This window comes from Mytilus galloprovincialis, chromosome 6, assembly GCF_965363235.1.
Source record: "Mytilus galloprovincialis chromosome 6, xbMytGall1.hap1.1, whole genome shotgun sequence".
Lineage (NCBI taxonomy): Eukaryota > Metazoa > Mollusca > Bivalvia > Mytilida > Mytilidae > Mytilus > Mytilus galloprovincialis.
The window spans coordinates 55,956,154-55,969,040 of record NC_134843.1 but is presented as its reverse complement, the minus strand read 5'-3'; the positions used below and the strand labels follow the sequence as shown (position 1 = coordinate 55,969,040).

Below are 12,887 nucleotides of genomic sequence, written 5' to 3'. Positions count from 1 at the left end.
GGAACGGCCTAAACTGGCAATCTGTTTTTTTAAGCATAACATTGCTAAAGACCATTTTATCCACATGTGTTATGCTATTTGAAACTTATATTTCCATCAAAAGTACATTTATAACCTGTTAAAGTTTGTTTGATAACTTAACAACTTCAGAAAATTGTGGTAAGTGAAAAATATTACATTTTGAAAACCTCTATTTTTTGGCACAGGCTCATATAAAATTAACTTCTGGCCATTTTGCATAAGTCTGATACATGAAATATGCTTTCTGTTGCTTTAAATAGATGTTAACTTATACATAGAGACATTAAAAAGTGTTAGTTTTGGTATCTTTTGGTTTTTAGAAGCTCAAATTTGATAGTTTTAATTGTTCTAATTCAACGCCACAATTCAGCACCCAAAATTCAGATATAAAAAATGCCACATTTTTTTTATTTGGTATCATATGGCTTTGAAACTTTGTAACCTGTTTTATAATATACTAAGCTTGGATCATGCCAAGTTTTATTAGAATTGGTCAAGTTTTAGGCCCCTAAGCATTTTGCTAAGAGGTGCATTTCAGCAAATTTAGAATTTTTACTTTGGCATCTTTTCTGAATGATCTATTGGTATTGATTTGTCAAACTATATGAGAAGAAATGATTTTCACTTTCATTTGATAGAAATTTTCTGAAAAAGTCACTTTTCAGGTTAAATGCCTAAAATGTAGCTTTTTCACTTTTTTCACTATTTTTTCAAAAACAGCATGCTTAATTTCTCTCTGACAGTTTTTTTCTGATATCTATTTGTGTTTGTGGTATTTATTTCAGTTGTTTAACTTAATTGTGAACTCTGAACACAAAAAAAAGTAGATAAAAACATAAAAAGAGTGCAAAATGTGCTGTTTTAATAGTCTAAGTCTAACGGTCAGTATACGCAGCAGGTGAAATGTGAAGTTCTATGCACTTAAAAGTTGTATTCCAAAACAGATTGCACTGAACCTACATCAAAAACACTTATTACTGGTTGCTTAACCATTTCTGTTTCACAGACTACCTTTACTTTCTTCTGTTGGATAGCTAGTGGTTTAAATATTGGCCTTTTGAGGCTGACATTTCATTCAGTTTTTAAACAGTAAAGTTAATAAACTTTGCATCAGACCATACTGTCTGCATATATAGTTGAAAGTGACAGTCTTGTTACATCCAGGCTCCATGTTTTATCATATCTGAGCACAGATTTTAGCAAAAAGAAGTATATCTCCATCTCCCATATCATTTATATGCTTTTAAATATGCAAATGTGGGGAACGGCCTAAACTGGCAATCTGTTTTTTTAAGCATAACATTGCTAAAGACCATTTTATCCACATGTGTTATGCTATTTGAAACTTATATTTCCATCAAAAGTACATTTATAACCTGTTAAAGTTTGTTTGATAACTTAACAACTTCAGAAAATTGTGGTAAGTGAAAAATATTACATTTGATATAAGGCCTCACCCTAATTGAAAACCTCTATTTTTTGGCACAGGCTCATATAAAATTAACTTCTGGCCATTTTACATAAGTCTGATACATGAAATATGCTTTCTGTTGCTTTAAATAGATGTTAACTTATACATAGAGACATTAAAAAGTGTTAGTTTTGGTATCTTTTGGTTTTTAGAAGCTCAAATTTGATAGTTTTAATTGTTCTAATTCAACGCCACAATTCAGCACCCAAAATTCAGATATAAAAAATGCCACATTTTTTTTATTTGGTATCATATGGCTTTGAAACTTTGTAACCTGTTTTATAATATACTAAGCTTGGATCATGCCAAGTTTTATTAGAATTGGTCAAGTTTTAGGCCCCTAAGAGGTGCATTTCAGCAAATTTAGAATTTTTACTTTGGCATCTTTTCTGAATGATCTATTGGTATTGATTTGTCAAACTATATGAGAAGAAATGATTTTCACTTTCATTTGATAGAAATTTTCTGAAAAAGTCACTTTTCAGGTTAAATGCCTAAAATGTAGCTTTTTCACTTTTTTCACTATTTTTTCAAAAACAGCATGCTTAATTTCTCTCTGACAGTTTTTTTCTGATATCTATTTGTGTTTGTGGTATTTATTTCAGTTGTTTAACTTAATTGTGAACTCTGAACACAAAAAAAAGTAGATAAAAACATAAAAAGAGTGCAAAATGTGCTGTTTTAATAGTCTAAGTCTAACGGTCAGTATACGCAGCAGGTGAAATGTGAAGTTCTATGCACTTAAAAGTTGTATTCCAAAACAGATTGCACTGAACCTACATCAAAAACACTTATTACTGGTTGCTTAACCATTTCTGTTTCACAGACTACCTTTACTTTCTTCTGTTGGATAGCTAGTGGTTTAAATATTGGCCTTTTGAGGCTGACATTTCATTCAGTTTTTAAACAGTAAAGTTAATAAACTTTGCATCAGACCATACTGTCTGCATATATAGTTGAAAGTGACAGTCTTGTTACATCCAGGCTCCATGTTTTATCATATCTGAGCACAGATTTTAGCAAAAAGAAGTATATCTCCATCTCCCATATCATTTATATGCTTTTAAATATGCAAATGTGGGGAACGGCCTAAACTGGCAATCTGTTTTTTTAAGCATAACATTGCTAAAGACCATTTTATCCACATGTGTTATGCTATTTGAAACTTATATTTCCATCAAAAGTACATTTATAACCTGTTAAAGTTTGTTTGATAACTTAACAACTTCAGAAAATTGTGGTAAGTGAAAAATATTACATTTGATATAAGGCCTCACCCTAATTGAAAACCTCTATTTTTTGGCACAGGCTCATATAAAATTAACTTCTGGCCATTTTGCATAAGTCTGATACATGAAATATGCTTTCTGTTGCTTTAAATAGATGTTAACTTATACATAGAGACATTAAAAAGTGTTAGTTTTGGTATCTTTTGGTTTTTAGAAGCTCAAATTTGATAGTTTTAATTGTTCTAATTCAACGCCACAATTCAGCACCCAAAATTCAGATATAAAAAATGCCACATTTTTTTTATTTGGTATCATATGGCTTTGAAACTTTGTAACCTGTTTTATAATATACTAAGCTTGGATCATGCCAAGTTTTATTAGAATTGGTCAAGTTTTAGGCCCCTAATAGGCCCAAGACCACAATTAATGACCCCGCTTTTCGTTGTCCACGAATATAGTACCTTTTAATTAGAGTGTATTTTTCCTTAATTTTTTTTCTTTCCTTTCCTCACTCATTCCTTAAATCTTTTTGGGTGGAAATGAAAGAAGAGAGGTCAAATAATTTTTTGGAGGTTGTATTTTAACTGATTTTGATATGGAATGAGTGATTAGGTCAAGTGCAAAAAGGTGATATTTACAGTTTTCGGAACATCTCTTGACTTGTCAATAGGGGTATGGATGTGTATTGGCTAAATTTGTAAAAGTGATTGCTTCAATCTTTCTGAATTTTGGATATATATTTGGACTAGGACAATACATTACACACACAAAAAATTGGACAAAAGTGCATGGTGCAATTTTTTTAATGATGCAAAAGGTTATAAAGAACTGATAGAGGAATTAATTGTGGTCTGTGGCCTGTATACTTTGAACAAACAAATAGTACGAATAAAGTGTATTTTAATTCTGTTCAGAGTTTATTAAATGGAGAGGGTCTGTATACTATGTCAATTGACCACCATGGATCGATTACTAAACTAAGAATTGAAAGTAAATACACTTTATTTATATAGTAATATACAAATAAGTGCTAAAATTATTCATGTGAACTTTTGATACCTTTTCTGAAATTCTCCATTCATTTAATATCTTACAAAATTCATTGATTACAAAAAAACAGATGTGGTATGATTGCCATGTTGAGACAACTCTCCACAAGAGACCAAAATGACACAGAAATTTACGAATATAGGTCACCGTACGGCCTTCAAACAACGAGCAAAGCCCATACCGCATACTCAGCTTTGCTATGCCGAAATGACGATGTAAAAAAATTCAAACGAGAAAACTAGCGGCCTTATTTATGTACAAAAAAGGAACGAAAAACAAATATGTAACACACAAACAAACGACAACCACTGAACTACAGGCTCCTTAACTTAAATGTTCATAACATACTAAATGTATGTTCATATTGAAATTGATAGAAGACCAAAAATTTGGAATTTTGGAAATGAAGGAGGAGGTATAAAACTTCTAACAACACTTTACATACTTTTAACTCCGCTCTGAATGCCCGCGATTTCGCGGGTGTGTTCTAGTGTTATTGAATATAAAACACTATTAGATGACCACTCACGTGTGTTTGTTTACATAATTAGAAACACGTGTATGCTCATTAACAGTTATCCCACACATACACACCAAGTCCAAGTGGGATAACTATTTTACATCCCAGCTGTTTTAGATTAGACGAAAAACCATTTACAATCCATAAAATCTAGTTTAGAACGCCACACAAGTTCCATTACAATATACTTTATATATTACTATATGATGTATACCCTTTATGACCCCCAAACACGATGAGTAGATATTAAACAATGTCAACTCGCCCCACTTGCCAATTGACCCACACTATATCGCCACTTTATAAAAAAATCGCCCCACTCTTGTTTACCGACTCGCCCCACTTTTGAAACAGTGTAAAATCAAATTGAACATCAGTCCGAAAACTCACTTATACGAAAAAAGTTTAAACCCCACTGTATAACGATCTAACAACTCGCCCCACTTGACAAGATCTTGCTTCCTTTATGTATGTCAAATTACTATTAGTTAAATTAGTATCCAGTCGTCCTGGTGTAGTGGTATGTGTCGTGGCTTGATATGCTAAAGGTCTTGAGTTCGAATCGCAGCATATACACTAGATTTTTTCTACGTGAATTTTGATAGATAGTCTTTTCCGTATAATTAATTATAAGTTTTATAGTGTATTTGACATTCCCGCCAAAATGTTACAGAACAAAGGAAAGCATGCATAACAAAGAAACTCAAACTGGGGCAATCTGGTAGGGGTGATCCGGCTCAGATCACCCCTGTTAGAACAAAGGAGCTGGTATGTAAACTTTATTACATCCCAGCTCCTTTGTTCTAACAGGGGTGATCTGAGACGGATCACCCCAGTTTGAGTTTCCTTGTTATGCATGCTTTCCTGTGTTTTGTAACATTTTGGCGGGAATGTCAAATCCACTATAAAACTTATAATTAGATATACAATTATACGGAAAAGACTATCTATCAAAATTCACGTAGAAAAAATCCAGTGTATATGCTGGGATTCGAACTCAAGACCTTTAGCATATCAATCCACGACACAACCTCTACACCAGGACGACTGGATACAAACTGTCCGTAATTTAACATACTTAAAGGAAGCAAGATATTTTTATAAGTGGGGCGAGTTGGCAGACCTTTATTCAGTGGAGTTTAAACCCTTTTCATTAATAAGTTAGTTGTCAGTGATTGTTCAGTTTGATTTTACACTTTTTCAAAAGTGGGGCGAGTCGGTAAACAAGAGTGGGCGATTTTTTTCATAAAGTGGCGATATAGATTGGGCCGATTGGCCAGTGGGGCGAGTTGACATGGTTTCATGTTTTAAACATCGTGTTCGGGGGTCATAAAGGGTATATATTATATAGTAATATATAAAGTATATTATATTGGTTGTGTGGCGTTCTAAACTAGAGTTTATGAATTGTAAATGTTATTTCGTCTAATCTAAAACAGCTGGGATGTGAAATAATTAAGCCATTCGGACTTGGTGTTTCAGAGTCAGATCACCATCTGGCCTCCGGCCATCGGGATGATCTAACACTGACACCGCGTCCTCATGGGATAACTTTTACATAAATAAATGTATACATCATTGAGGTAACAACCCCACAACAAAAATAACAACGACACCAAAACTGCAAGAATCAAGCCTGGAAAAAGGAAGTGGAAGTCAAGTTGATAAAATTGGCGCAATAAGATGATTTTTTAATTGCGCAAATTATACCTATAGCTTTTAGAATTAAGTGGCGCAGAGGTAGTATTGGCGCAACAGTAAGTTGTGGCGCAAATGAGTTCATTTTTTGCGCAAAAACATATCGCCCCAAAGGTCAACATACAGTCCTCAACACAATACAGGTGTCCACACACTATGTCAAGTACATTAGATTGACATTAAAGCAGAGCACTTTTTCAGTAATACATTTCTTTTAAATAAACACAAGAGAATACAAAGTCTGAATCAATGTCAAGTAGATGAGAATCAGCATCTACATATTAGATTGGTTCAAGTTCTTCATTCTGTAACCTTGCTTTCAGTGTTTGAATACAAACATAAGAAAATGTGGCTTGATTCCACATACGACTGCTCTCCACAAGAGACCAAAATGAGACAGAAAATAACAACTTTAGGTCACCAGATGGCCTTTATCAATGAGCAAAACTGATACCATATAGTCATCTTAAAGGAACGAAAGGACAAAATTAATGTAAAACAATTCAAACGAGAAAACTAATCACCTAGTCTATGTACAAAATAATGAACAAAACACAAAACGTTACGCAGCAACACACGGCAACCACTGAATTGAGACAAGCAAATTCAGGATGTGGTGGTGTTAAACTAGTTTGAAGGCGCCAATCCCCCCTCAAACCTGAGAGCACGGAAGGCTTCTTCTTGTCTCAACAACTTGATCATGCTGAAAATGTTCGGGTGTGATGCATTGACTAACTTCTTTAGTTTACAATGTCAACATTCTAAATGATTTGTTGTGGACCTTCTGTTGTTGTTTAAAAATCATTATGTATTCAAATAATGAAATCAATTAAATCTTCGAAGCTAAAGTTGAAACTGTAGAGTTCTATTAAATGCTACCTTTTCTTTTAAATAGTGTGTTCTAGACTTTTAAAAGCCTTTATAGAAAAAAATTGAAATTTTGGAAATTCCGCTCTAAAACACAACCATTGTCGGATAGGGTTTAACATTTACACAATGATGATACCTCTCTCCCTTTTTTTCAGAAAAAAAAACTGTATAATTTTGTCAAGAATTGCAAACAAGGCTGGCACATTTTTTTCTGCATCTCACCAATACACACTCCAAATTTTTCATGTCAATTTTCATTCAGAAGTTTAGAAGAGCCTCTGAAAATAAATGAGATTTGTAAAATTGAGCATAGAAGGACCTACTCCATAATTGTAATTAACACACCTGTTAGATCAATTAACAAGACTAAAACAACATTCAAACTGCATATGTCTGCTCTTAACAATACCAATTACTTGCTAAGTAAAATACTTTAAAACTCGTTAAGTACTTGTCTTTTATTTTCTCACCTTTTATAATTTGACATTTGAAATATTATAAATACTTCAGAATTTTCTAATATTTTATCATTCGTTCTTGAATAGATTGAAATAGACAAAAATTAAGGATATACACCAAAGCTAGTTTAAAAAAAAAATCGCAAATCGCAAAGAATTTTAATTCTTTTACCATGTAAGTACTAGACTAAGTCTAATTTATTTTTTGACAAATAATTATTTCACATGAATGCTTTAAAGTGAATACAGTATAGAGTCTAAGACTTGGCTGAATATTTTAAAAGACTAAATCAGAACTGCAGCCACATCCATTTTCAACAAACACTAGTTATTTCTTCGACGTGCTGAAGCACGCCAAATTCCAAAGTGTTAGTTCAAACAGGGACTGTCTATACTAACTTAGTATAGAAAGTCCCTGGTTAAAAGTTACTGCACATTGTCGTTTAAATCGTGCACATTTGTCCGCTAAAAAGGGGTTATTTTTGCAACGGTCACTCTCCGTTAGACAGTTAAAATGCTTACGCGCATTTTTTTAATGATTATTATAATAATAAAGTAAAACAATAAGCTTTGCTGATTACATGTACAATATACATTAAGTCTCAATAATATGCATCAAAGTTCGTTTAAAATAAAATAGTGACCATCTTGATCATTTTCTGCGGATGTTTTTTTTTTTTTATTAGCAGTTCAATATTCAAATTCTGATGTCCCTCTTTCCCCCAAAAAGATTTCCCCGAATGATATCGTCTGTAGATTTCGGAGATCCAATCACTAAATTTATTTTTTAAATTTATTATAAACGAAACAGATTATTGCAGATAACTGTCTTTTATGATATATCTTGTATATACAAATTGCCTAACCCTATGGTTAAAATATTTAAGAGATTAACTTTACAGCCATCTTTGATGAAACATCTTTGAATGCACAGCCTGCAGACGTCAATTATTCGATTTACCGTTGGTTTACAATATTTTGCAATATAATCTGCCTTAACGACAATGGAATATACAATATAATTAGTCATAATTACATCTAATAAATGTATTACAAATGTTTAGATGTAATTGGGATTTGTTTTCCGCTGAGAATATAAATAGTTGGCAATTAGAATTTGTAGTCATTTTCTGTCTGACATCTGCCAATACTATTAGTCACGATAAAATGTTCGAAAAAAGTAAGTTTATATATAAATGTGATAAGCATTGCAAAATATTTTTTTTCGGATATGCATAATTGTTTGTAATACGTATATCATTCATACATGTACAATTAAGCATGAACAGATTATACGGCATGGTGTTCGTTCATTTTCAGAAGTTGTTCGTAACCAAAATATAATTTGCACTCTAGTGGTAAGTTGTCGCGTTGGCAACCATACCACACCACCTTATTAGTGAACTGCTTTGTAGCATTCTTTTTGGTTAAACAATTTTGATTTACATACATGTAACACTATTTTCAATTTTAAAGCTTTTGAAGTAAACACACAATTGACGTGAATTAGTTCATCTGCAGTGTTTCTTAAATTCAATATGCTGTGTGCACAATACTTCCGCTTACCGTACACACATTCATCATGAACGCTCGTAACTTATTGACTATAGAAAACCAAAGATATTTTGAAAGGCTTGAGAGCGAAAAAACAACAACAAACAAACCCTCATTTGTGTCTGAGACTAAAATCATGAGGAAAAAGCTCGACGTGTTAAGAAATTCTACTTGTATCTCGTACTAAAATGTTTACCATAGCATTTTTATTTTCATACAATTATTTGAATGATTTCCAGGAAATCTACAAATGGACAAACATCCGTAAATATGACAAAACTTATTTCATTGCTTTTTCTTTATTTCAGTAACCAAGATGGATTGTTCAACCGGAGATAACTGTCAAAAAATTCCCAAAACTCCAGACTTTATAAAAAGTTTGTTCGACGAAGATTCAGGACTTGGTATGGACTTTGCTGACTTTGACGACTCACCAACACTTAGTTTGTTTAAATCAGATTTTAGATCAAAGAGGAAGAGAGCCGACAAATTAAACACTAATATCGACTGTAACACCCCTGTATCTTACAGTAAGAGAAGGGTCATCAGCTCTCAAAAAAAAATATTGAAAAAATCTTTGTCGTTTGACGTACAGAATCTTGGTACCAATAAAGACTTGTCCGCTGACGCCATCAAACAAAACAACACTAAAACAGAAGACGTATTAGTTCAATCTGCCGTACTCACTGGAGATGGAAAGGAAGAATGTTGTTTACAAACCGTTCAAGGACACTGTCATGACCTAAGATACATAACTCAAGCCACCATCAATGATGTTTTAAACGGAAAATACAACGACACAATTGGAAGCTTTCGTATTATAGATAGTAGATATTCATACGAGTTTGAAGGTGGTCACATACCAGGCGCTGAAAATATACATAATAAGGACGATATTTTAGAACTATTAAAACATCCTAATAAATCCCGTTCAGATGGAAAGCGTGACATTATTATTTTCCATTGTGAGTTTTCTTCCGAGAGAGGACCAAAAATGTGCCGCTTTCTTCGTAATAATGACAGAGAACTTAACGCTGAAAATTATCCTTCCCTCTATTTTCCTGAACTTTATATTCTTAAGGGAGGATACAAAAAGTTTTATGAAAGTTTTAAGACACTGTGCACTCCAATGGATTACGTTCCAATGTTAAGCAAAGATCATAAAGACGACTTGCGTCATTTCCGGTCCAAATCTAAATCATGGTATGCTGGTCAAAAACGAGTGAGATCATCATCCGGTCGTCTGTTTTAATGATATAAAATTCAAAGTGCTAAAACTGTATTTATTTGTACTAATTGTATATACAATGTACCATTAAATTATATCCTATTTTATTATTGTACGTGATCATATTTATTCGTTATTTAGTTGATAGTAGATTAATTGGGATAGATAAACACAATTTTCTCGCATCTCTTTAAAAATAGATTGAAAGAGCACATTTACAGATTTTCCTTCAATTTATTGGTGACCTTCGACTTAAATTTTTTTATTTTTCCCTGTTGCCTTCTACATTTTTTGAGAATATTTAGGTCAGAATTGTTTTCTATGGTGTATCCTTCAGACTCGTGGAAAATCAGGTAAAATACCACAAGATTTCAATAAAAAAACAAATCAAAACTCAAATGTTCCAGTTTGAACTGTTTTGCATACATCTCTGCATGATTTACTGATTTGAATATTTATTGATTTGTTTTTGTCAAGAAAATCAGTAAAATATTTGCAACTCGACGTTAGGAAACCAAGGAGGAAAACTAAAACAATGATTGATTGATTTATTGTTGATTGCTTGTCTATTAAAAACATGAGTGGAGAATAAATTCTTTATTTATTAAGCGACCGAGATGGATTGCAGAAATAATGAACTAAATTTCTCGTTTTTTTTTTATAGACCGTTGGTTTCCCGTTTGAAGAGTTTGACAATAGTGTTTTGGGGTCCCTTTATAGCTTACTGTTCGGTGAGAGCCAAGGCTCCGATTTGAAGACCGTTCCTTGACCTTTAATGGTTAATTACTTCGATAAATTGTGACTCGGATTGAGAGTTGTCACATTGGTACTCATACCACATCTTCCTATATCTACAACTGTCAAAATAAAACAAGAATACTCAGATAGCATTTTTAGAAGATATAATGTCAATTATTGATCAAATTGAAATCTGAGTTATTTTACTAGATAATTATTTACACAAATCTATTTAACTTATAATAGGTAAATATCGGTTATTCTTCAAAAACAATGCTGATGATATCGTGATTAACACATTTTATACAGTACTACCGTAATATGAAACTGTCATAATATAAAAAAACCAGAAAACTAAACACGAGAATGTTGCTATTACATGTATTCTAAATAATAAAAACAAAACAAAAAATGCTGCGGGTTTTTTTTCACGAATACATTCTTTAACCCTTTTCTATCATATTTCCTTGCTATAGCAAATCCTCTTATCTAAGTTTTAATAGATTGACGATTTACTATAAAAAACAAAAAACGACAAGTGTTCTTTTCTCATTTAATTATTTCCATTATCTTTACTAATAAAGAAATAGACCGTTTGATTGATTTGGAACTCCTCTGAAACCATACAAAGGAAATATGTGTGATATGACGTATAAATGTAGTGTTTTGTACTGCCTAAATTTGTCTTTAAAACAATCTTTTTTTTCAACAGAAAAAGCCATATTTTATAGAAAATATCCCAATTTAAACATCGTTAATGATCCGTGTCTTATAGGCTTTCGCCAATGCTCAGTGTACGTAAAGCCCGCCAAATAAAAACTCTTTGTTTCTACACAAACCAATTTGTACCGCGATTTCGCGACATTTTTTTTTTTTTTTGTAATCTAATGTGTAAAATACGTCGGCTTATATTTAAGTCGATAAGTATCGGTATCAATTAAGGAATATTTTGTGGAAAAATAAAACTAGTAACATGTAGTTTTGCAGTTTGTTTGTTTATTTTACATTGGCAAGTTTTATAGGAGAGGGTTGAGATCTCACAAAACAAGTTTAACCTCGCCGCATTAGTTTAACAAATAACATAAGATGTCGGTAAGAATTTCGTGCAGATTGTATCGTTTATACAGTGAGAAAAGCTTTAGTAAAAATACTACTCAATGTACAACAAAGTTGTGATAACACATGAAGGAAAACAAAATAAAGGGTCGAATGACATTCTCGGTTTTAAAAACTAGAGGCTCTCAAGAGCCTGTATCGCTCACCTGATTCTACTTGGGTTTTTGAAATCATATAAAAAAATATAAAATTTGGCTAAAAGTGACAACACAACCTCATTTATAAGGAAAGGAACATGTTTAATTTCATTCAAAAGTCCCCCACTGGCGGCCATCTTGGATGACGGATCGGCTACAAAGTAACAACACTTGGTCAGCACCTCATAAGGAACATTCATGCCATGTTTGGTTTTATTCCATTCAGTGGTTCTCTAAAAGAAGTCATTTGTATGCATTTCCCATAGGGTCCTATGTTAAACTAAGTCCCCCGCTGGCGGCAATCTTGGATAATGGATCGGCTACAAAGTAACAACACTTGGTCAGCACCACATTAGGAACATTCATGCCATGTTTGATTTCATTCCATTCAGTGGTTCTCTAAAAGAAGTCATTTGTATGCATTTCCCATAGGGTCCTATGTTAAACTAAGTCCCACGTTGGCGGCCATCTTGGATGATGGATCGGCTACAAAGTAACAACACTTGGTCAGCACCACATAAGGAACATTCATGCCATGTTTGGTTTCATTCCATTCAGTGGTTCACTAGAAGAAGTGATTTGTATGCATTTCCAATAGGGTCCTATGTTAAACTAAGTCCCCCGCTGGCGGCCATCTTGGATAATGGATCAGCTACAAAGTAACAACATTTGGTCAGCACTACATAAGGAACATTCATGCTATGTTTGGTTTAATTCCATTTAGTGGTTCTCTAGAAGAGGTCATTTGTATGCATTTCCCATAGGGTCCTATGTTAAACTAAGTCCCCCACTGGCGG

At 32.9% G+C, this 12,887-nt stretch overlaps 1 protein-coding gene across 2 annotated transcripts; it reads left to right on the top strand.

The window, feature by feature from the left end:
- Positions 1-7,414: 7,414 nt before the first annotated feature.
- Positions 7,415-10,206, top strand: LOC143078211 (M-phase inducer phosphatase-like). Of its 2 annotated transcripts, none has more exons than XM_076253141.1 (2): positions 7,415-7,492; positions 9,180-10,206. In XM_076253141.1, the coding sequence occupies exon 2, from the start codon at positions 9,188-9,190 to the stop codon at positions 10,121-10,123; it is 936 nt and encodes a 311-aa protein (XP_076109256.1). In that variant the 5' UTR covers positions 7,415-7,492; positions 9,180-9,187; the 3' UTR covers positions 10,124-10,206. The 2 variants fall into 2 exon arrangements, with proteins under 2 accessions (XP_076109256.1, XP_076109255.1); XM_076253140.1 differs by lacking the exon at positions 7,415-7,492 and adding an exon at positions 8,420-8,497.
- Positions 10,207-12,887: the final 2,681 nt, after the last annotated feature.